The sequence below is a fragment of the Monodelphis domestica genome, chromosome 6 (assembly GCF_027887165.1).
Source record: "Monodelphis domestica isolate mMonDom1 chromosome 6, mMonDom1.pri, whole genome shotgun sequence".
In the NCBI taxonomy this organism is placed as follows: Eukaryota; Metazoa; Chordata; class Mammalia; order Didelphimorphia; family Didelphidae; genus Monodelphis; species Monodelphis domestica.
In genome coordinates, this window is record NC_077232.1 from 125165926 (window position 1) to 125192596 (window position 26671).

Sequence of the window (26671 nt, forward strand, 5' to 3'; positions counted from 1 at the left end):
TTATGAGCCTTTAGAGGGAAGTGGGGGTGGGGAAAAAACAACAGCTCAGTCTGCTGACCAGAGAAAAGTAAGTCTCTCCCCTCACGATGACTGGCTCATCCCCAACCTCTGCCAAAACAGCACTACAGGGCTACAGGTCTCATGAAAAAGGACTGACTGTCTTATCCTCAGAATCAAATTTCAAAACCAATTCTGAACTGGGGAAAGAAGTTTTTCCCTATAGTTTTAGTCTTTCTGCTAAATAAAGAAGAGAGTTTGGAAAAAGACCTTGAAATGGTTATTCATTCATCAGATTTCTATACCACCACCACCACCACCCACCCCACTGGTTGGTAGTATTTCACAAGCTTATCTTCTATACAAAAAAGTGTAAAAACTTACATTTAAATTCATTGATTTATAAGAATCTGCCTTTAAGGTGGTTTGGTGGTTTAGAGAATAGAGAGCCAGACCTAGAGACAGGAGGTCCTGGGTTCCAATTTGGTCTTAGACATTTCTTTAGCTTTGTGACCCCAGAAAAGTCACTGAAACTCAATTACTTATCCCTTATTGCTCTTCTGCATTGGAACCAATAGTATCAAGTCTAAGATGAAGGTAAGGGTTTTAAAAAAAAAGATTCTGGGGGGAAGCTGGGTGGCTCAGTGGATTGAGAGCCAGGCCTAGAGATGGGAGGTCCAGGGTTCCAGTCTGACCTCAGACACTTCCCAGCTGTGTGACTCTGGGCAAGTCACTTAACCCCCATTGCCTAGTCCTTACCACTCTTCTGCCTTGGAGCCAATACACAGTATTGACTCCAAGACAGAAGGTAAGGGTTTATAATTATAAAAAAAGATTCTATAACTGAGATCATTTCATAGCAAAAAAAAAATAACAATGGATTTGGGCCTTATTGCCATCATCCTCAATCCTTCTACTATTCTTAATTTACTAATGCTTGATTTTTCCATTAAGAGTGCACTATTGGGGCAACAAGGTAGCACAGTGAATAGAGTGCCAAGACCTGGAACCAGGAGGATCTGGGTTCAAATCTGGCCTCAGACACTTCCTAATTATGTGACCTTTTGCAAGTCAGTTAACCCTAACTGCCTTGTCCTTGAACTGATACTAAGACCAAATGTGAGGATATATTTTTTAAAGTACAATATTTCTGCCATTTGATAATGCAGTCATGATAACTCACATGATACAAAGAAGAAAGAATGGTCTTGTTTTTTTCAATAACATAAGTCTCTAAATCAGAGTTTCGTAACTTAACTGACCTCAGGGTCAGTGAACTTGTATTTTGTTCATTTTAAAAATATTTTGAAAATTGTATTTCAATATAAGTGGACTATCCTAAGTGTTTAAAAACATTAGGGCACTTAGGTGGTGCAGGGGATAGCTCAGGCCTAGAGTGGGAAGATTCATCTTTTTGAGTTCAAATCTCACCTCTGACACTTACTGACCACGTGACCCTGGGCAAATCACTTAAACGCATTTTCCTCAGTTTCCTCATCTGTAAAATGAACTCTAAAATGGCAAACTACTTCAGTATCTTTGCCAAAAAAAAAAACAACAACAACAAACCCTGGATGGAGGTCACAAAGAGTCAGACATGGCTGAAAAAGGAACAAATAACAACAATAACAATCCTACCTTTAAAAGAAGCCTTTCTTGATCCCCTTTAATTCTAATGCCTTCTCTCTGTTGATTTTTTCCAACTTACCCCCTTAATGGCATCATGAAGAGGCAGACACAATTGAAATAACTACACAACAACAACAATGTGAAAACATAACTAATTAAGGGACTACAGGATTTCCCAAGTGCCAAAGGGGTCAAAAAAAGATTAAGAACTGTTCTAACTATTCCTGGCCTGAATTATCTTTGTAATGAGATAAAAAGGATGGGAAATCAAAACCATGCATTGTGAGAATTGATTGAAGGAACTGGGGATGTTTAGTGTGGAGAAGAAAAGACCCAGAAGGGAGATAACAGTCATCTTCAAAACTTTACAGCTGTCACAAGGAGGAAAAATGAGACTTGTTCTCCTTGGTCCCAGGTGGCAGAATTGGAAACAATGGGGTGGAGGGTTCCAGAGGCAGATTTCATTTAACCCTCTAAAAATAAGAAAGTAACCAAGTAATCAAAGTTTATGGTTGGTTGGCTTTGGGGGAAAAGGAGTCCCTCTTTTTAAAAATCAGAGTCACTTACCCATCTTTTCAGCTTTTTCTTCAACTTCTTGTTCAGCTTCTGTTGTACACCGATACCCCTTCTTCTTAAGCAGATGGCAGATAAAGACTCCCAGAAGTCCCATGATGAAGAAAACTGGAACTATTCCAATAGCAATATATTCTGGGTGTCTAGTCCCAGCACTGTTCGCAGGAGATGGAGTTGTCCCTCCACTCGATGAAGCTAAAAAAGATGATGTTGAATAGGAATAAACATGAAGTCCTAAAATCCAAGTTGTCTTTAAAAATTAACCTCACAGTAGAAACACAGAAGAAAAACAACTGCTTGATCACATGCGTCGATGGGGATATGATTGGGGATATAGACTCTAAATGAACATCCCAGTAAAAATATTAATAATATGAAATTTTAAAATAATAATAATACGGAAATAGGTCTTGATCAATGACACACATAAAACCCAGTGGAATTACACATTGGCTATGGAAGGGGTGTGGGAGGAGGGGAGGGAAAGAACATGAAATATTTAACCATGGAAAATTTTTCTTAACTAATCAAATAACATTTAAAAAAATAAAAAGATTAACATCACAAAGATAAAAGCTAGAAATTAGGTGGTGTGGAAATGACCGGAAGGTTTTAAATGGACTGCAGTGTGCGTATGCAGGCCAAAAATATCTGAAGTTATATCAACAGAGATATGGTGTCTTCAAATCTGGCCTCAGATACTTCCTAGCCGGGTGACCCCATTTACCTAGCCCTTGCCCTTCTGTCTTAAGAATTGTCAGTAGGACAGAAAGTGTTAAAAAAAAAAAAAAGAGGCACAATGTCCTGAATAAGGGAAATTCTGCTGCTCCTGTTGTACTTCATCTACACTGATCATACCCCATGAGGACACTGATGAGGCAGAAAGCATCCCAGGATTAGTGTGGGAAAACCACAAATCGCTGCCACCTGAGGTGAGTTTACAAAAATAATAAGCTGGGAATATGTCACCTGGAGAAGAAAAGAAAAGTGGCCATGGAGCTATATGAGCTGGATTCACTTATCTAAAAGGCTGTCATATGAAAGAAGAATCAGAGAAATGAATCAGGACCAATGAGTAGAAATGAAAGGAAGGTTAATTTCAGTTTAATGCTCTGCATTCACTGTAAGAAAATACTTCCTATATTGTACAGCTGCCCAACGTAGAACAGCTTGGGATGGGACAGGGTTCATTAGTTGTAAGTTCTCTGAACCTGGCTAGAGAAAATTCAGAGAAGGCAAAAAGACTACCTGTTACATATACTGCCAACAACAGTCACACTTTGAGTTGGGGTTAGACTCGATGACCTCTGAGAGAGGCAATGTAGGCTTTACAATCAGAGGACATAAGTTCAAGTCCTGGTTCTAACTTTCTATATAAACTTACAAACCTATAAACTTAGAAAAATCACTTAATTTCTCTAGACCTCAATTTCCTTCATTGTAAAATGGAGTAGTTGGACTAGAGAGGCCTCTCTCTAAAGTGATTTCTAGCTCTCCATCTAGGATCCTATAAGGTCCAATTCTGCAAATATATGGCTCCATATTTGTACAAGAAGGCTTGAAGGGCTGCCACCATTCTCCATGGAAAGAAAGGTTTGCCTCAAGGGTACTCTAAATCATAAATATGGTAAGTAGTTAACCAATGGAAAATATTGCAAAATACACAGAAGGTTTCATGTAAGTCTGAGCTGATTGAATGAATGTTGAATATCAAAAGTTGGTCTCATGGTATATGGATAACTAAGACAGAGTTATCAGCAAGGTTCTGATGTAATAAGAGCAGGTCATTCACTTAAAATAACTGTTGGAATATTGTGGAATGGTTTTAACATGGATTTGCAATTATAGTAAAGACAAAGAAAAGTATTACAAATATGTGACTTCAACAAAAGTCCAAAAATGATTGACCATTGAATTAAGTGATTAAAAGCTTTCTTCCATGTTTTATCACCAAGAGTAATAGAGGCAGCTATGTTTAACAGAACCCTTAGAAAATATTTATTAATCTCAACTTTGAGTATGCTAGATGTGGGAGTATATTTTTATAACTGAATATGCACAAAGTGCATGGCCTAAAAAAGATGACCACTGAGGACATCATGATATGGTAAAGCTTGGGGTGGGGATGAAAGAGAAAGAGGAATGCTATATGGAGACTCTACTGGACTCAAATACAGGCTACTTCTGAATATAGAGCACCTCCATAAGTGGGATCTCTTTGAAATTAAATACATATGTAATTTGTACAAAAAAGCAATTGTTGAAAAAAAGAATCTATTATAAATGGGTGCACTTAAGTTTTACAGAAGTCAAAATTGGGAAGGGGAAAGAGAAACATAGCCTATACTTAGACAATAAAATACTGGCACCTAGTTACAAGATATTGTTGAAAAAGCGATCCATATTTATCTGGTAAGATAAAAATGTGTGTATTATATATTATCTGGTAATATTGATACATAAGTGTTCTGTTATATGCACACATAATAGAACAAGGGAGAGGGAAGATAGAGGGAAAAAGAGAGGAATTGGCAATATATATGTACAGATACTATATAATACATTGTCTCCTATACAATGTCTCATATACATATCTATGGTGTAAAACTCCATAGATACTAACAAGAAAACACTTTTACACTGCTCATTGTAACAATGTAGAGGTCTGAAATCCAGATGTGTCTTCCCACTAATTTGGACATCAAACTAAGCTCACTCAAGTGGGATATTCCTCCAAAGAAAGCGAACCTCCAAGCAGCCTTGTGTAACAGTTAAAATTGCCAAACTGTTGCAGGTAAAAATTAGTTTCTCTCTGCTAGAAGAATTATATTTTATGAGGTTTATTAAAGATTAAGAATTTGAGAAAGTACAAAGAAAGCACGTGGCTAGGAGGGCCGAGAGGCCCATTCAATTTCACTTACATCATGAGAGATGTGTCTGCTTGGAGGCGGAAGTAGGAAGAGCACAAGCCATAGGCAGAGACCCTTTAAATAGTAATTTGTTCTCGGCCCAGGTGGGAACTCAGGTGAGGTTACAAAGCATCTCGGGAACTAGAGCAAGGACTTCTGGGGATTGAAGTCCAGGGTTCAAATCTCCATTTTTACACTTGGTGCTAACAAAATGCAACCTATCAACGTAAATGCTGACTATGCTGTTGATTTCATGTTTACTGACTCCCTTTATAATAAGTTATCCACTTCCCCATATAATAAAATAGTTCACATTTAAATTCATGTTAAGGCTTATTAAAGTCTTCCTTCCTTCCTCACGACAAACTAAAGTTAGTACCATCATCATACCCATTTTACAGATCTAGAAAATGAGGTTCAGAAACCTGAAGTGACTTGACCATAGTTATCAAACATTGTAGGCAAGATTTAACACCTGGTCTCCTGACTAAATATTATGCTCTTTCCTCTAACCCACACAGTTTCTCAGGGAGTTGAATTTACAAGGAGATTGTGCTCAAAAAAGTTTTATAAAAAATGAAAATATTTTCCTAGACAAATAATTTATGTTTTGCTTTGGTTCTGAGGTCATACCGCCCCCACAATCCCCCCCCCAAAAAAAAACCCATACATTTAGATAGAAAACTTGCCTCAAAATTGGGAGATTCTGGGTTCAAGTCCTCTGATACCTAGTGATATGACAAGTCACTTAACTCTCTAGGAAACTGAATTGCAAAAATGTCAGCCTGTACTGACTGGTAGAGGAACTTCTTCACCAATTAAACTCAAGTCCAGTCTAATATCTTAGATAGAGTGTGTGTTCACAGAACTCAATTACTATGAAGTTTTAAGTATGAAAAAATGAACTGAGTTTCAGCGTGGGGTCTTTGGTGAAAACAGAAAGTATCAGGAGTGGAAGAGATATTGGTACATGGCTAGCAAGATCCATTAATTGGCCATCAAGAATTTATTGAGCACTGATCATGTACTGAAGATATAAAGACAATCTGTGTTCTCGAGCATCTTACAGTCCAGCTGCAGGACACAAGTAAAAACAAAACAGATGCAAGTTAATTTGGTGGAAAGCAAACATGAGTGGCTAGGGGGATCAGGAGAGGCTTTATGTAGAAGGTGGAACTTGGGCTAAGCCTTGAAAAAAGCTAGAGAGTCTAAGAGGCAAAGGTCAAGAGGGAGTATATTCCCAGCCTCGCTGGAATACAAACACATGGAAATGGGAGACAGCATCACAAGCATGAGGAACAGCAAGAACAACAGTTCATTTGGACCATATTGTGAATAAAGGGAAGTAATATAATGGAAAGACCAATATTTCCTACTAACTAATAGTTAGAGGAGCTGAAAGAACATGGCACAAATGAGACCCTGCATACACAGAGGGGCGAGAGAGTAATCCTGGACACTCTAGTTAGGAATACTCATACTGTTCTAGACTGTGTTGTTCTGACAAAGGCCCAGAGTACAATAATGGTCCTGAAAATCCCCTAAGCACTTCCCGTACTTCCTGCTTTTATTGAAAGAGGACATACATACTTAGAACCAGACAGTTTTACATCAAAATGACCCTGAATATGAAAAGCAGCCATTTAGGAACCAGGAAACACTTAGCAAACTTTGCCTGAGAAGAGCTGGGGAAAATATGCTAGAAATAATGGTCAAATTATAACAAGGGCTCTCCTGGGTCTAGACGGCTAAACAGAATAGTGGAATGGGTATTTAGTACCAAAAAGTATATCAATAAAAGAGTTTCTCCCATCTTACCCTCCATTTGGCATACAGCAATTAGATCATTCGAGTTTCTGCATACCACACTAATTGGCATGAAGTAGACTGCTATTTTTAATGATTAATGAAAATACTGCAAAACAATACATTCATCAAAACTAATTTACATTTGGCTGGGAAATACAAACACAAATGTGGGAGAAACATTTACTCAGGCTACAAACAGTCAATGTTTCTGGACCTGCGCTAGTAGAGCTAATGAGAATTTTAAACTGTGATCTTAAAGTAATAAACTATAAGTTCCTTGAGGGCATCCCCAGAGTAGAGCATGGAGTCTTGAACTTAGAAAATAGTTAATATTCAACCGAAATGGTCCTTGCCCTCAGGAAGCTTACAATTTACGGTGAAGACGAGATTAACATTGATCAAATAACCAGGGAATGTGGCAGATTGGAATGAGAGTACTACTCCAAGTACTACTCCATGCTGATAGAATGGGGGACCCTGGATTCCTAAAGGCACAAGCTCTAACAGACCCTCAAAAACTGGAAAGATTTCAGGCAAGAGCCCAGTGATAGACTGTGTGTGTGCTGTCTGGAGACCCATCTGGATAAGCGTGAAGAGGTTCATTATCAGAAGTAAGCCACCAGGTAATAAATATTTTTGGCCATAATGACTCATGTAGGCCATCTGCTGAGGCACAGATCACTGAAATATCTAAGCATATAACCAAGGGCAAAAAAAGATCTATGTGCTATAGGAGTTAAGAGAAGGCAGAGAGCAGAAGAGTCAGGGAAATATTTTTGTTTTTTGTTTTTTTAAACCCTCACCTTCCGTTTTGGAGTCAATATTATGTATTGGCTCCAAGGCAGAAGAGTGGTAAGGACTAGGCAATGGGGGTTAAGTGACTTGCCCAGGGTCACACAGCTGGGAAATGTCTGAGGCCAAGGGAAATATTTTTTAACCCCTACTTTCTGTTTTAGAATCAATGCTAATTATTACTTCCAAGTAGAGAGTGGTAAGGGCTAGGCAATTGGGGTTAAGTGACTTGCCCAGGGTCACACAGCTGGGAAGTGTCTGAGGCCAAGGGAAATATTTTTTAACCCCTACTTTCTGTTTTAGAATCAATGCTAATTATTACTTCCAAGTAGAGAGTGGTAAGGGCTAGGCAATTGGGGTTAAGTGACTTGCCCAGGATCACACAACTAGGAAGGGTCTGAGGACAGATTTCAACCCAGGACCACTTATTCTAGGTAGAGCCAAACCTAGTGAATAAATTTACTGAGATTAAAAGAGATTTAATTTAACAAATTTCCCAGAGTAACAGTAAGAGTCTGAGGCAGGGTTCAAATCCAAATCATACTGATTCTATGTGTATACTGTCTCTAATAATCAGCAGCAGTAGCAGCATTTACATAGTGCTTTAAAGTTTGCAAAATCTTTTTTATACCTCATTTGATCCTCACAACAATCCTGGAACATAGGTACTAGTATTATTCCCATTTTTTCAGATGAGAAAACTTGGCTATGAGAAGAGTTAAATGACCTGGGGCATCCAGATGGCACAATGGATAGAGAGCCAGACCTGGAGTTATGTGTAATTAGAATTTTGTACCCCAGGACTCCGTTTCCCAGAATCCTACATTCTCTTTATCTTACATCCTTACATTTTGGAGATAAGTTTCTGGAACCCTGCCCTCTTGTTCTCTTCTCCTGCAAACGTGGTCCAAGAAAAACTGCTTTTTACTCAGGCTCTATTTCCTCTATTTCAAATGATTATTAATAAATCTTATAAAATAATACTTGGAGTTATTGGATAATTCATTTTAATCTTACAGTTAGAAGGATCTGGGTTCAAATATGACTTGAGTCACTACCCAACTGTGTGACCCTAGGCAAGTTACTTAAATCCATTTGCCTAGCCCTTGCCATTCTGTCTTAGAGTTGTTCCTAAGATAGAAAGTAATTCTTTTCCTTCCCTTTTTTATTTTTCCATGGTTACATGATTCATGATCCCCCTCCCCACTCTTTCCTCCCCCTCCAGAAGCTGACAAGCAATTCCACTAGGTTATACATTTAACATTGTTCAAAACATATTTTTGTATGGAGATTCTGAGCCTTTGCACTTCATCCTCCAGCAATCCCTTAGTATTTCCCAAAATTTCCTTTTCCTGCCTCCTAGCATTTTTCTGTGTGATTGTATTTAAGTGGCTGTAACTCCTCCCTCTTTTTTTTTTTTTTGGACCTGTGACTAGGCTGAATTCAGGCAGTTCTTTTGCCCTAGTTATTATTAATAAAACTTTAAAAATATAATATATAGTTATTATTAATTTTAAAACTCACATATGTTATTCATACCTACAGCAGAGTGATCTTTTAACATCAAACCCCCAATCATATCCCTATTGAACTACATGATTGATCATATGTTTTTCTTCTGCATTTCCATTTCCCTAGTTCTTTCTCTGGATGTGGATAGTGTTCTTAGAAAGTAAACTTTTTTTAAAAAAAGTTAAGTGACTTGCCCAGGATCACAAAACTAGTAAGTGTCTGAGAGCAGGATTGGAACTCAGGGTCTCCTCTTTCTAAACCTTGCATTCTAGCCACTGTACCATTTCATTTGCCTCTAAAAATCCATAACCTATAGTAAATAAAAGCTTTACAAAAGAAAATTGAAATGTTTCTTCATTTTCTGAACACCTGAATAGTTTTCATCCTAAAATCAACTCAAGTTAAAAAAAAAAAAGAAAGCCAGTAGGCTTTTTTTTTCACTCTTTAGAGACTAACTAGATGGCCCAAGAATTTTCATGATTAATATGCATCTTTTGAGCCATACTAAGTTATCATTTAAGGTGAAACTAGAAGCAGGAGAGTAGCTTAGCTTCCTCTTACGAGAATTCAAAAGGTGAAATCGATTACAAGCCGATGAAGCTAGTATCTTGGAAAAGGTGTCAGAAGATCAGAGGGTGCTTCTTAACAAAATCCTGTTATCTTCCCACCTTTCATGGGCAGTCAATAAATACCTTCTACCTACCCACCTGGCCTTCTCACCCACACCTGTGGCGAGCCTACTGACTTACCCAGCAAAGAGCCCAAACCTGCCAGTTCACACAGGGAGTGTCCTGAGAAGGGAAACCTGGCACCAGAGAAGTGTGGCAAGAAGGCGGGCCCATGAACTGTGTCTGGAAAGCCCAGAAGTGTCACCTGCCCCTCATTTGAGGTCACTGAAAATCATCATCAGTGTCCTCTGAGATTATTCCAGCAGAAATCCCTGGCGTGCCTCTGCCAGATTAGCAGTAAGTATTGCCTCCAGGACTGATTGCTCTTCTTATATTATTCCTTCCCCATTCTCAATTTCATTTCCAGTGACCACTTCATGTTGATTGGAGAGCACCCAGAGGTTTGGGGATCCCCAAACCCATACAGCAAGTAACATACAAAGAAGAGCTGTCAGAGATAGAGGCAGCAGGGAACACAGCATTTTGAAGAAGAAAAAAATAACACTTCATTCTTCTTTTTTTCTTATTGTTTTGTTTCATTCAATTGAGATCATTTTAATAAAAATGAGAATCTGGGTTACAAACCTCTGCACACACATGACAAAGACAAAAGTCTCTCTAACCAACCACTTAGTCATATGTGGTCCATTGGTTTCCGCTGGTGACTAAAGCTCCTAAAAGAACAGAAATAGGACTTTTTACTTCCAGTTTTAACTAGCAATACGTCTTTCCTTTTTCTAAATCTACATAAAAGCCTTAGATTCTCGTGTGTTTCTAGATCTGGAAATCTAGGTCCAAAGAGATTAAAATTACTTGCCCAAAGTTACACATTAATCACCAAGCATTGAGGAAGCACCTACTGTGCACCAAACACTGTGTTAAATGCTGGTGATACAGGGACAAGAAGCAAGAAGGCTCACTGACCCCAATTGCTTAGCCTTTGCTGCTCTTTTGTCTTAAAAATAATAGTAAGATTATTCAAAATGCCACTAAATATGATTCTTTTAAAATTAGAACACTGTTAAAAAAAATTAGAACACTGTTGAGAGGGGTTCTATTCTATTCAAGTAAGGGTGACACTGTAAGATAAGCAAAGGAAATCTGGCTCAACCCAAAACTTCAATTGTATTTTCCATATCTGCTTTTCTTTCCTGCAAAATTAAATGGGTCATGAAAATGATTATTTGGTTAATTCAATAAAACAATGCATTTTTTTGTATAAAAAAATAATAATAAGGGGGCAGCTGGGTGGCTCAGTAGATGGAGAGTCAGGCCTAGAGATGGGAGGTCCTGGGTTCAAATCTAACCTCAGATACTTCCTAGCTATATGACCCTGGGCAAGTCACTTAACCCCCATTGCCTAGCCCTTTCCATTTTTCTGCCTTGGAACCAATCACAGAATTGATTCTAAGATAGAAGGTAAGGATTTAAAGGGTGAAAAACAAAAGTTTCACATCCTTTGTCTTTCTCTGAAGTGTCCTCCTGTGAGGATCAGAAGACTTCACACCAGAATTTATGAACTAGACCAAAACAGATGAAGTCTGCAAATATTGTGTGAGCAAATTAGTTTAGGAGAAAAAAAAAGCTCATCTCCCCAATCTCCCCAACAGTTTTCCTGGTATACCACCTAAAACTTAGTTCTAATCTGATTTTGCTATTTTTAAACTAATTCAAACACAAACATTTTCACACATTACACACAACTACTCAGCCAGAGGTAAAGCACTTGACGCACGATTTGCAGGGACAAGTTTGGGTCTGTGGTATGTCGCAGTCTATCTAAAAAATGTTACCTGTCAAGCACATACCTTTGAGCTCTGTCAGAGTTTAGTCTGTTTCTTTACCCCAAGATGAGGCATCTCCATCTAGGGTAATCTTAATACACACAATACAAAAGAAAGTGGGCACCACTCCTTAATCCATCATTTCATCTGATTGTTTCAAAAGCCCATGAAGCAGACAGGGTAAACATTATCTTCTCTTTACAGATGAGGAAACTGAGACCCAGAACAGTCTTGATGGATTTGATCAGAAAGTCATACGGGAAAAGTTTATCTCAGAGCCAGGATTAAAATCGCCATCATCTAATTGCCAGTCTTCTTTATCCTGTATCTGTGCTCCCTAGGATCTCACCTAACTCCTGAACACCTAAATCCCAATAGACCCAAAAGATGAACAAGGTCTACTTAATAGTAATGTGATTTGATTTTTGTTGTTGTTGTTAGAAGCACTAAATTTGTGGCCAGAAGACATGAGTTCCAATTCCAGTTCTGATATTCATTAGCTTTGTGACTTTGGGCAAGTAATTCCACCTCATCTGTAAAATGAGAATTTGGGCTAAAATCATAGATTTAGAGATGGGATGGACATTAAAAGTCATCAAGTCCAATCTTTTTATTTTTACAGAGGAGGGGAAAATGAAACCCAAAGGTCATACAGATAGTAATAGGATGATCTCTGAGGTCCCTTTCAACTCTTAGCTCTATGATGTTCATACTGGAAAAAAACTGAGATTGGGACAGCTAAGTAGCTATTACCAGAGAGCCAGACCTGGAGTTGGGAAGACCTCAGTTCAAATCTGGCCTCAGACACTTTCTGGTCAAGTTACTTAATTCCCATTGCCCAGCCTTTGATAATCTTCTGTCTTAGAATGGATACTGAGACAAAAGTGTTATGGTAAGACTAAAGCTGCTATGGGTAAAACCAATTTGTAGATGGTGGATAGAAGGCCAGAAACAGTTTGATACACTAAGTAAATATTAAAATTAATATATAATAACTATACATTATATTATATAAAGTTTTATTAATAATAACTAAAGCAAAAGAACTGCCTGAATTCAGCCTCGTCGCAGGTCAAAGAGAGAGCATGGGAGGAGCATACATCCACTTAAATACCAATAATGTGTGTGATCTCTCCAACGTGGAGACACAAGAGAGATTATAGGGAATTTTGGGAAATACTAAGGACTGCTGGGGAATGAAGTCAAAAGTTCAAAATCTCCATTTATACAACCACCACCAACTATTTATTATCAGGAGAGTAGGGATAGGAAACAGGAGTTAGGAAAATAGGGAAGTATATCTTAAATTCTTATATTATGTCAGAATTTCAAATTCTATGCTAAAAATATCTAAATAAATCCCCTAAAAATCTAACTGCTTTCTTTTTAGTTTCTTCTTGTCTGCCAGAGCAGACCTCCTTAAACTTACTCTCACTAATCTAAAATTATATTCTTTTTCTAACTAAACTATGCTAATTTAATAAATTCTTCTTCAACCTCCTTAACCAAGTTATCAGAAATTCAAACTATCAGTGGTAGGAGCTCCCTGTCCCAGTTGACAAAGACTGCAGCAGCTCTCCGAGTTCTAAAAAACCCAGCAGCCCCTTCAGTAACAGACTTCTCATTCTAGTATCACAGATCCAACTCCCAAAACCTAACTTGCCAATTTCACTTGACAGAGAGAAAACTGACCCAACACCTTCAAATTCCTCTCAGGCTGAAGTCAGAGCAAAATGGAGTTTCTTTAACTAACATTTTCCCTGTTTTTTGGGTTTCTCTTAAAGAGATGGAGTTAAATTCTGTCTGCTACTGCCTCTTAAAGAGACAGAGTGAGAGCTTTCTGTTGTTGTCTCTTAAGGAGACAGCATTCAAATTAAAAATCTTCCTGACCTAAAACTTCTGCTCCTAAGGAGACAGGGTGAAATTGGGAAATTCCTTATAATAAAAGGTAAAGGCTGGAGAGAAAAAGGAGAAAGAAAAAGAACTGAGATTTCATCATTTTATCATTCATCTCTTTTTGATTACCTAGTAGATGGTTTCATGAGTTAGTGTGGTCAAAATAACCGATCACTTCCCCTTGATCACTTCTGGTGATAAGCCTCTTCCAGTGGAATAGACCTCAGACAACAGACACAAATTCAGACCCCAAAGCCATACTAGAAACCCTTGCAGGATGGAGGTCTTTCAGAGTTTGAGCTCAACCCACAGAGCTCTTGAGAATCCAGGATCATTTCCATGTGGCCAGAGAAGTAGATGTGTTGGGAAATATAAATGGGTCTCCAGAGGAAGACTGCAGAGTACTCAGGAAAAGCTCTATTTAAGGCATCTTTGAAAACATTTCCCTTGATTTACTTTCAAAAGGCAACCAGTACTCAAGTTTTATAATGGGCGATAATGCTTTCTCTATAGCAAAGAGAAGCAATTTTGCAGAAATGCTTTTATAATTTCATATATATAGCCATTCTCAAAAAAAAAAAGCCTACAGATTCCCTGTTTCAAAGAGCAATGGCTTCAAAGGGAAGAACTAGATACTTTCTTCCTTAAAAGTAGACTGACAACTGACAAAGCCAGAAACTCCAAAAACTGGAAAACAGGTCCTTTCCAAATGGGACAACAACAACAAAAATTTAAAATAAGGTTCACTTTTTAAAAGATCATAGGATCACAAATTTAAATCTGGAAGAAGCTTTAGAGCCTATATCTAATCTCCCACTTTACAGGTGAAGAAACTGAAGCTAAAAGCAGATAAGTGGCTTGCCCAACATTATACTAGTAGTATCAGAAGCAGGATTTGAACTCAGGTCCTGTGACTCCACAGTCAGTGCTTTCCTTGGTGCTGAAAATCAAATTCAAACTACAACCAAATATGAAAAATAGGAAACATATATATTCAAAAGAAAAGATTTCATAACTTTTCTTTTCAAAGAGAAGATTACAAGGAAATTACTAACTCAATTTCTATAGCAACAGTTTTCATTCAAAGCTGCAAAATACATAAGTGGGTACAAAATGTATGCCCTAATCAAAACTGACAAGAGCATTTAAAAGGTCATGGGTCCTCTCCCCCAGAAAGATGATGCTACTATTCACCCACATTTCCACTCTGGAGACCAATCAGGGATGGAGGTAGAATGAGATGATTTCACTGAGAAGGCTAAAGAGGCAAATGCCTGTGGGTGGAGGAGGAAAAGAATTTAAATAAGTTTGACTAAATGGATCACACACAGCACAGATGGTCACTCTTTTTTTTCTAGGCAGGGACTGGAAAAGCTGAATTGGGAGTCATCCTGGGGAAGCCAAAGAGTCTCGTGAGTTTCATAGCAGAAGGACCTGGAACAGCAGAAGATGCCTTCAGAAAAGGGATGCTTGCCTTTTCAGTACATCCCGCTATTTTCCCTGGCCATGCCATTAGTCTCTCCAAGTGAGCTACCACATGGATGAGAACAGCAGAGCAGGAATGGAAGGTAGAGGGAGCTGGAGAAGCTGGGAATCACATGGGACACTGAATATGACCCAACAGAATAAAAGTGCTAAATTGTGTGGTAGGAACTCAAAGTGCTTTAGGAGTTCAGAGAACCAGCCAAAAGAGCACAGTCCGCGTCCCCCAGGCCCCCAAACACACACACCCATACACACACCCATACACACACACAGGCAAGTTGCAAACAGAAACTCCCAAAGCTAGTCAGCCGTGGCCCACTTCCTGAAGCAGTTCAAGAAAAGCAATGTGGAGCTCATCTCCTAAGACAGGAAGAAGATAAGAAGCCAAAAGCTAGAAGGGTCTTCCCACAGCACAGGTGTTCCTCAACACCTTTAATACCCACCCACAGGATCCCTGGGAAGAAGCAATATGGCACCTGGTTCAGAACAAATTGGGATATCAAGTGGACTAAAGTGTAAGACAAGGGTCTTGACCACTCTTAGTCCAAACTTAATTTGAGGGGGCAGCTGGGTGGCTCAGTAGAATGAGAACCAGGTTTAGAGATGGGAGGTCCTGGCTAAAATTGACCTCAGACATTGCCTAGCTGTGTGACCCTAGGCAAGTCACTTGAATGAATACTAAGACAGAATATAAGGGTTTAAAAAAATAAACAAAACTCAATTTGGATGAATTCCTGCTTATAACTTTTGGGGTAATTGCTCTCATCTTGACACCTCCTCCCTAATGCTTCCAACCCCATCAATGGTCAATGCTTCAAGTATAGCCCACAATATCACTAGGACAACCTCAACAAAGACATGGCACATGTGCAGAGCTGGCACTTGGGGAGCTGCTGGTTCCCCCTCTTCCCAGCACCTGAGGACCCTTTTTTTTTGCATATTCTGCCCCTCTGTCCAGCTGCCCAAAGCAAGCACTTCCTCTCTCAGTTCTCTCTAATAAAGTAGTAATAGGGCAGCTCACAGACAACTTAAATTTGCCCTCTGAGCACTCAAACTCTGAAAAGATTCATCAGTGCTGGCTAGGATGCCCCATGCTGCTTCACTTTAGTAGTGTGTAAATCTGCAAACACTTGTCTTGAGGAGGAGAAAGGCAGCTTCAGCACAATTTTTTTTAATCGGACTGCTCTAGGTAATGAGGAGATTCAATTTTAATACTTTATATTTTTATAACAACTAAATTTAATTTCAATTGTATTTGACACTTTATAAACCTTTTTAGAAAGGTGCACTGAAGGCAGCCTTCTTTCCCTTATTTAAAAAATTGTGAGTGGCTCCCTAGTGTCACTAAAAAAAAAGTAAACTCCTTAAGCCTGGAATTTTTAAGGCCCTTCACAACGTGCCTGTGATCTACCAGTTTTCCAAACTTATTTTGTGATGCACCCCTGAATATTTTCTATTAATGGGCAGACTGGAATGATTGCCTCATCATTCTCACACTCCCATCACCCAGCATTTGCTGGGACTGTGCCCCACGCCAAAAATGAACTCATCCCCAGTAAGTACACCTGCTGAAGGATGCCTCACTTCAAGGTCTGGCTCAAGAGCCACCTCACCCACCCATAGTGGGAAGTCATGTTCTCATCAAATTTCTTTTTTTTTCCTTAAGTTTATTTGATTAATTAACTTAGAATATTTTTCCATGGTTACATGATTCATATTCTTTCCCTCCCCTCCTCCCAACCCTCTCCTGCAGCCAATGCACAACTCCACTGGGTTTTACATGGGTCATCGATCAAGACCTAGTTCCATATTATTGATATTTGTACCAGGGTGATCATTTAGAGTCTACATTCCTAATCATATCCTCATTGGCCCATGTAATCAAGCAGTTGTTTTTCTTCTGTGTTTCTGCTCTCACAGTTCCTCCTCTGAATGTAGACTCATCAAATTTCCTAATTGGACTTTTCACTATGCTTCAGTATAGACAAGAACATGTCTTTATTAGACATCTTCCTCCAAGGCAGGAACTTTATCATTTCTGTAGCTCTGGCACCCAGCAAAATGCTTTCCAAAGGATATTTGATTAATTTAATATTATTTCATTTGACATTCAAAATAGAATGAGGTAGGTAATGTAGGGCTATCCCCATTTTATAGAGATAGAAACTGAGGCTTAAGGATGGTAAATGTCTTGGTCAAAATCCTACAATTAATTTAGTGGAAGAACACAGCCTTTCCAATTTCAGCATACTTTCCCATAAGTTTTGTTACCTCTCTCAAAAGTAAAGTGGCACGGGAAATAGAGCATGACCCAGGCTGAAGTCAGGAAGACCCAAGTTCAAATCTTCGCAGACACTTACCAGATGTATGACCCTCAACAAGTCACTTTACTCTGCCTCAGTTTCCTCATCTGTAAAATGAGTTAGAGAAGGAAATGGCCAAATATTCTAGTATCTTTGCCAAGAAAACCCAAATGGAGTCATAAAGATGGAAACATGATAAATGACAACTGAACAAACAAGACTTAACCTCCAGGGTGGTTGAGAGGATCAAATGAGAGAATAATTGTAAAGCACTTAACAATACCTGCCACATAGCAAATACCACATACATATTAACCATCATCATCATCATGATTATGTGCTATATTATCTATTCAACTCTTTTCTTGAAAATGGTCTTCCCTATCCACTAAGCCTGGCTACTTCAAGGCTCCTCACTCAACATTTTGGATTGATCTAGCTAATTCGAGAGACTAGTGACTTCATTACTGTGAGCATTCCTTCAGCTGATGCCTGCTGCAACTCCTTTCATTTGTCACTATATCCCAGAGAAAGGACATTAGGAACAATCCAGAAAGTCTGATCACTTTGGGGAGGCCAACTTCAAGGGAATGAGCCATTCTGAATTGGGTCAGGTTGGGTCTCTGTCCTTCAAAAATCTGGGAACCAACAAATACACCTGAGACCCATCAGCTGTATTACCTTATTTCCTTACTTAAAACAACAACAGCACAGTGCTTTATTCCTACAACCTCTTCGCTACTCAAATGCATGTGTGCAGAACATAGACTTAGAAAGCACCAAAGATTCAGTTGTGTTATAAAATATAAAGAATGACTAGTATTGACTTATCCTTATCACTTATATATATGGGTATTGGGATTTTGGCTTTAAAAGATCGCCCTATAGCAAAAATGAGTAATATGGAAATAGGTATCAAGTGATAATATTTGTACCACCCAATGGAATTGCTCATTGGATCTGGTTGGGGGGAGGGAAAGAAAATGAATCATGTAAACATGGGAAAATATTTTTAAAATAAATAAGATTAAAATTAAAATAAAAAAAGAATGTCTGTTAAAAACAGCCTCCTAAGTCTAAAATCTTCAGTATCACTTGAATCAAAGATCTAACCAGTTTTCCTTGAATAGAAAACTTCATCAAGTTCAGGGAAGGATTCAGAATCCCTGAACAAGATTTTTTGAGTTTGTCTTATTTATTATGGTGACCAAATTGAGAGTGGGAATGTCTTAATGTTTTTTATTCCTGTATTACTTGTATAATACAATTAAGAACTATACCAATACAATTAAGAACAAAACGATTCACTTCCCAGCTGTGTGATCCTGAGCAAGTCATATAAGCCCCATTGCCTAACTCTTACCTCTCTTCTACCTTGGAACCAATACACAGTATTGATTCTAAGATGGAAGGAAAGAGTTTAAAAAGAATAAAAGGATAATTTATATCCTGAACATAAATACACAAAAGAATATTTCCAAACAGAGAAAACAGAAAAGATTATTGAGTTAAACTGCAAATCTGAATATAACTAAAAAAATTAAAATAAATAAAAAATTTTTAAATCTGAATATAATTTTTTAATATATAACAAATGACTGCAAGATGTTACTTTCAAAGCTGTCCAGTTTATCTGTGCTTCATTCTGTTCTCTTCTGACATCCTTTAAAATGCTTCAATGACTTTCTTTTCTTTCATTTTGGCAACACAATGACTAGCTTCCACATCAGTTCCTAAATTCCTCACCCATTGGAGATTAAAAAAAAAAAAGGATTGCTTAAAGGTAGCTGTAGGAACCAGAGTTGGAGTAAGGAGGATGTGCCAGCATTAACATTATTATTCTGTTTAAGTAAATCAAAAACTCTAAACCCAAAGTATATGCCTTTGTTGGTATTCTGGTGTGGAATTTTGTCTTTCATTCCATGATGCTATAAAATGTAATTGGAAGTTGCCTAATTCCAAAAGAGCAGGGGAAGAAGGGCTTGTGTAGTAATAAATTGTCTCTGACAGACTTTATAAGCAGTTCAGAGTGGGCACAAAGTTTTTCTTCCACAAGAATGAGGAAAGGGTCTAATAACATTTCCCAAACAGAATTCCACAAAGTACAATGTCCTGTGTAATAAAAAATGAGACTTCATGAAAAATGTCAGCAGTAGTAAAATTTTTAAGCCACACTAATTTTTCCAAAGGTGGACTCTGGTTACTAACATTTTAATCATTTCTCTAAGTCTTACCCATAAGTGAAGAATCTGTACTGACATTTAAATTGCAGGAGTAACAAAGGGAAGTTCTGAGTTGGGAGCAAAGGACCAGCTGTTCAGCCATATGGCTCCAGCAAAGACAAGAGCTGCACACATTCTAATCCGGTAGAACAAATTCCCTTTTTCCTCTTAAAGTGTCCATCTTCTCCCTCAAGGAGCTAAAAGAACCTGACAAGCCTATTTGCGGAGCATCTGTATGAAACATTTACTCAAAACATTTTGAATAGGGCAGCTATTCCTCCTCGACACTAGACCTTGTTTAAGATTTAAGGCAAAAAGAGAGATTGAAACTTCTCAATTATAGTAGCCCAGCCCTTTTCTTTTCCATTGATGCTTTAGAAATCCTCTCTATCTGCTGAGAATCTACATGTTTTATTTAAAAGATTCAGTCCTTAGGAGCTGGAGCATTTAAATATCTCTTGTTACCTACAATTGGTCCCCTGAATAAACAGAAAACACTTGATTCTTACAAATGTGTATGTTTCTAGCCGTAATGATCCTGAAAGTCACATGGGTGTCGTTTAAAAGAATGTAAAATAATGTACCAAAAATCAATTTTACTGAAGCCTTCAAGAAGCTCAAAGAGTTCATTTTAACTTGTATAATCTATCCTAAGAACAAGACTCAATAAATACCAATTACCATTCTAGAAGAATTCTGAGAATTGAAACTTATGAGATATGATACTAAATGCCCTTTTTTTTTCATTATTATGTAAGACGGTTGACATTTCTGGGCATTACATATATACATGCCTGTATCTATATGTCCCATACAAAGAGGACCAAAAGTAAACGAATACGTTCATATGCACTCTTTGGACACTAGTCTATATGCCATCAAAATACACATATTTCTCACGTAGTGTATTTTATATAAAACCTTTCTTTGTGGATAAGAGCATTCTCAACTAAATGTCAGACAATGCATGGCAGATTTTGAGTTTTCTAACTATTCGTATGAAATGCGTTTCATCTTCTGAATGTGGCCGGTCAGCCACCATGTACATGCCTTTTATATGAAAAGTTAAGACTTCCCTCCGAAAAAATGTCCTCTATTCTTAGTTGGTGGGCGTTTTGCTTTAGCGGAGTGGGAGGGGAATTGGAGGCACTGAGGAAGCAGCCCAAGCGTTCAGTCAGTAAAGACAAATCTGATGTGCAAAGTAAAACTGAAGGCATGTTTACTCATTAGCCATCTGGCACCTCTACCAGTGCCAGGACATTCCAGGATACTTTCTTAGAATGTTGATTAATTCTCAGGCTTGTGCTAGCTTGGAACATTCAGATTCTACAAAGCACTGTTAGAAAGACTCACCTTTAAATATTGACGACAGCCTACAAGAAAGTTGAGTGAATTAATTCTTCAACCTTTTCCCATTCAAGGAGTCTCAAAAAAAAAAAAAAACTACATTATGGTTATGGACATGCCTGGCTGAAGGACAGTGAGACTTGGCCTCTGTGACTGTGCCAGAAGGGTAAGGAACTTTCTCCAATCCCATTCCCGTTATACCATATGATAGGGTTTTTTGGTAAAATGTCACTGCAGCTACATTTATCTGGCAGACCAGACATTCTAGTCTAGCCTGTGCCCAGTTTGCCAATGAGATTCTTGAAAATTTCATTTAAAAGAAAGAGGGGCAGGGGCAGTTAAGTGGCTCAGTGAATTGAAAGCCAGGCCCAGAGATGGGAGATATTGGGCTTAAATCTGGCCTCAAACATTTCCTATTGGTGTGACCCTGGGCAAGTCACTTAAACTCCATTGCCTAGCTCTTACCACTCTTCTACCTTGGAACCATTGCATAGTATTGATTTTAAGATGGAAGGTAAGGGTTTAAAAAAATTAAAACAAATAAGAGAAAGAGAGACAGAGAGAAAAATAGAAAGAGAAGGAGAAAGAGAAAGAGAGAGAGAGAGAGAGAGAGAGAGAGAGAGAGAGAGAGAGAGAGAGAGAGAGAGAGAGAGAGAGAGAGAGAGAGAGTGATTCTTGGCACGTAAATGAAATTATTTCATATAAAGTTTCTCCAGAAAGAATTGGGGAAAATTCCTGAAGAATTTCTAATGGCCTTGCCCACTTTCTTGTTGCCAAAACTACATATTGTACTGGTGAATATTTTTGGTTTTTTTCCTTTAAAACAGAGACTCCAATAATGATGAATTTTAATGAATGATGAATACAAATATTTATTTTGTTAGCAAATCTGGAACCATTAGGGGGGTTTGTTGCACCACCCATGGAGATGGAACATCTAAAACTTACAAGTTAAATAACACTCCCTCTCTGAATTGTGGTGCTCATCTTAAACAAATTAGAATTTTCCTGCATCTCTCCTTCTTCATCTATAAAGTGAGAATGAAGACACATATTATATAGGCATCATAGGAAGACTGTAAGGATTAAATGAGACCAAACTATGATTCAGAGCATGTATTAAGTACTTACCATATTTGGCACCAGCCTAGCTGCTGGGGATTCAAAGAAAGAAAACAAGATAGCCTCTACCCTCAAAGAGCTCCCACTTAACTCATTAAGTATTTTGCCAAATGTCTACTATGCACTTGCCATTAGACAAGAAGACATTAGAAGTATAAGACACATCTCCTGACCTCAAGGAGTTTATAATTTAACTGGGAAACCAAAACTAGTATACATAAAACAATAGTGAACAATTGTTAAGCAATTAAGTACTGTTTCATAAATATAAGACTCTGAAAGTGCTATAGGAATTCACATGAAAGGAAAGTCAATAATATTTTAGGAATCATGGAAAACATTGATATTCCATGATAGATGGAATCTATTCATCCAAGAAGATATTCCAGATATAGAGCATCAGCTTGTTGGCACATGTTGTTATTTATCATTTGTTTTGAAGAGGACATCGTGGAGTGACGTCTTGACTTGCCAGTGAATTCAATTTAAGTGAAGCAGAGTTACACAATGGCAAGACAAAAGTCAGGGCAACAGTTTCCCAAGATGCAGTCAATCTCTAAGCCCTCCACAGCACCTAACTCAGCTGCCTTCGCAGCTGTTGGAACAAATTATTCTCATCTGACCATTTTGCCAGGGGGAGTCCTCACCTGCCTAGGTAGATATCCCCCTAATTCACTGAAAGGCTTCAGCATGCAGTCTCTAAAATTTCGCCAATATTGGTCTAGGGGTCCTTCAATAGGGGAAAAAAAACTTTTTTTTTCACTAACTATTGGTTTCTTCTATTATTCTCTGTATCTTGCTTTATTTTATGAATTTAAGAACCCTAGGCTTCACCAGACTAACAAAGGGACCCATGATACAAAAAAAGGTTAAGAAACCCTGCAATAAGGGGGAAGCTGGGTGGCTCAGCAGATGGAGAGCCAGGCCTAGAGATGGGAGGTTCTGGGTTCAAATCTAGCCTCAGATACTTCCCAGCTGTGTGATCCTGGACAAGTCACTTAACCCCCATTGCCTAGCCCTGACCACTCTTCTGCCTTGGAAGCAATGCACAGTATTGATTCTAAGATGGAAGGTAAGGGTTTAAAAAAAAAAAAAGAATCCCTGCAATAAGAAGCAAATGTCAGAAGAAAATAAAACCTTTACTTTAGGAATTTGGCCTTCATAACTACAACCACTTCCATTAAGTGGAGTAATGAAGAAATGGGAGTCACAACCATTTAACTCTTGAGTAAAGAAACTAACTGTGGAAGTGGATGTTGAGAAACGGGCAGAGATGAACAGAGGCTGAATAAACAGCACATTCTTTGAAAACAGCAGGAATTCAGGGAACATGAAGATGATTCTTGTATGTAGAGGTCCTATCAGAAGCAGAACTCTTAAAAGATAGCAACTTTCCATCCTATTTAAGAATCTAGGTAAGAAGAGGATATTGTAAATTGAGATCTAAAAAAAGACTGCCTTGGAATATTGGGAAAGTGATCTTGGGAGAGAGAAGAGAGAGAAAGAGTTTGTTTCTAGCTCTGTCCAAGCATGTCTTAATGAGCCATTAGGAGTGATCCTCTTTGTAAATGTATCTCAGTGATGGAGAAGGACTCACCAGACTCTCACAGCTAGAAAAGACACTAAAAAAAACCAGACTTTCTTTTACTCTCATTTCACATTCATCGAACCACTTCCTGAGGTTAATTACAAGGGGAATGACAGCTTTGGTCTGCACAGACTATAAGACCCAGCTTCTAATTCTCAGTTTAAATTCCACTAATTACAATTGTGCGACCTTGGGGAAAGCCCATTGTCACCCACTATAGTCCCTCACAATGATATACTTATAGGTGCATGCATTATGTATGTGTGTATTTGTACGTGTGTTTATAATACAATCCTTTAAGGTATGCAAATCATTTTACATAGAATTTTATTTGATCACACATCTCTCTGGAAATCAGGTACATGGTGAAATGTAAAGATCAGAGGCTTTAGAGATGGAACTTGAGTTCAAATCCTACCTCTGTCTCTTCTTACCCTTAAAACCTAAAGCAAACAACTTCATCTCTCTGAGAGTTAACTATAAAATGAAGGGAAATCTTATGCTATGACCCTGAATTTGTTTTTTAAATCATTTAACTTATTTCAATATAATCGGTTTTCTTTGTAATCTCATGTATGGTTTCAGGCATGTAAAAACATTATTTTGAGGAGTCATCATGTTTTACTAGATAGCTGCCAAAGAAGTCCATGACAGCAAATCATTCAGAATCCCTGGAGTATATGATCTCTAAAGGTCCCTTCATATGATCATAGATTTAGAACTGGAAAGGATCTCTGAAATCATTTAATCTAGTGGATCTTTATTTTCAGATGAGGAAACTGAGGCCTGGAGAGGTAATACATGATAGAACAGGATTTGAACTCTAGTTCTCTGATTCCAGCATAATTTCTGATATCCTATGCTACCATATACTAGACTTTATAAGTAAAAAGGAAGTGGGAGGGATTGTGAGTGTACCAACATTTTAATGAACTAGGGCTCTATTAACTCTGTATGATTTGCCCAGCAGAATTCTAGGTACACAAAGCTTAAAAACCAGATCCTGAAACCCAAAAGGACCACAAGCAAATCTAAAATATCTTAAAAGCCTTACAAATAATCACATTATATAAGTAACAAAACTGTCTGGTTTCCATGGACTTGAAAAAGCAGCTGTAGTCAAATAGAGTCAAAGTCAGGAAGTTAGGTTTCCAATTTAATTTGAGCTCATAAAAACCCTGGAATTTTATGACTAGAAAGAGATTTAAAGATTAACCAGCCCAACCTCCTCAATCTATAAATGAGGAAACCTCACAAGGCCCAAAGTAAAATGATTCACCAAAAATGAGAGATATAATGTGTGGTATAATGAGAGGAATTCTGAACTCCAAAAGAGGACAACTGGGTTTAAATCTCTTGACTCCAGGCATTTTCTCTGCACTCCCTCCTCTTCTCCACCTACTGTCTTCTCTGGTTTTCTTTAAGTCCCAAGTCATCTTCTACAGCAGCGGTTCTCAACCTGTGGGTCGCCAAAACACAGGGGTTGCCTAAAGCCATCGGAAAATACACATTTCCAATGCCACAAATCATGCTACTTTACAGCAAGATCTCAGAAAGAATGGGGACCCTGCTGCCCACACATTGTACTAATATTAGTTACCTATCAGCAGCCCTTCCCCTATGAAGGGCGATGGATTTACCCTGTTGTCTGGAGACCAGACTCAAACAGAGACCCAAAGACAGCACCAGACGCTGGCTCCGGAGGGGTTAAGAACAAGTCCTGGAGCGGATAATTTGTGGAGCAAATAACCCCAGCAAAGTGAAGCCTCAGCTCGAGCTGGAGGGAGTCGACAGGAAGAAGAAGGCAGTGTCTGCAGACCCCCTCCCCACGCAGGACTTACCTCCCGCCCCAGCGCTCAGGCTGCCTCCTGCTGGATTAATATTTCTCAACATATAATTAAATATTGTTTTTGTGATTAATCACTATGTTTAAATTATGTTTGATTTGTAGCAATGAGAATATATAATGCATATCAGGTATTTATATTCTGAATCATAACTGTAGCAAAATTACAGTTTTGAAGTAGCCACCAAAATAATTTTTTGGTTTGGGGTCACCGCAACATGAGGAACTATATTGCAGGGTCAGAGCATTAGAAAGGTTGAGAACCACTGTTCTACAGGAAGCCTTTCCCATCCCCTCTTAATCCTAGTGCCTTCCTTCTTTTAATTATTTCCTATTTTTCCTGTATATAGCTTGTGTGTGTATGAATATATATATGCACATGTGTGTATACATATATATGTTGTTTATATTCATTGACTTATTGCCTCCCCTACTCGAGTGTGAGTTCCTTAAGAGTAGAGACTGTCTTTTGTCTCTTTTTATATCCCCAGTGCTTACTTAGCACAGTCCCTGGCACATAGTAGATGCTCAATAAATGTTTATTAACAACCTAACTGATATCCTATCTCAGATCCTCACTAATTGTGAGACCACAAACAAATAATTTTCCTCTATAACTTTCACCTGTAAAATGGGAATCACAGGGCTGGTCTAAGGCTTAAATAAAAATAATGGATATAAAGTACTCTGCAAATCTTAAATCTCTGTATTTCAGATATTAACTAATAGCGCTTGCCTTATAAATCAGATTTCTTGACTCCTGGTCCAATCATCTCTCTCCCATGTCATCATTCTTTTTACCATCCTTTCAAATAAAAGAAAATGCTACATTCTATAACCACAATAATAGTGGAAGAATTTCATTTTTGAAATCATACAATTGTCACATAATTGCCACTAAGCCTCCAAACTTTCTGCTCTCTAATGGACTTCCTTCCTGGGCCCCAATCACTTACTCTTCACCCTCCACCTGAGTCTCCAAAGCTTCTTTTCTGCACTAGTGCCCAATAATAACACAATGTCACCTAATTTTGCACCACCAAAACAGAGTAATGTATAATCAAAGCATAACATAACAGTTAGGTATCAAGGTGTGGACCACAAGACTCAGAGTTGAAAGAGGACCTTCCAGATCATTTAATCCAACTCTCTAATTTTAAAGATGGGGAAACTGAGGCTCAGAGAAATT

General features: G+C 38.2%; 1 protein-coding gene across 4 annotated transcripts in view; it reads right to left on the minus strand.

Moving 5' to 3' along the window:
* RELL1 (RELT like 1) overlaps nt 1-26671 on the minus strand; it is a 97371-nt gene that overhangs the window by 37424 nt on the left and 33276 nt on the right. For all 4 annotated transcript variants that reach the window (XM_056802521.1, XM_056802519.1, XM_056802523.1 and 1 more), the window contains exon 2: nt 2194-2394. In XM_056802521.1, coding sequence (XP_056658499.1) covers nt 2194-2296 — 103 coding nt within the window. In that variant the 5' untranslated portion in view covers nt 2297-2394. The remainder of the gene's footprint in view (nt 1-2193; nt 2395-26671) is intronic.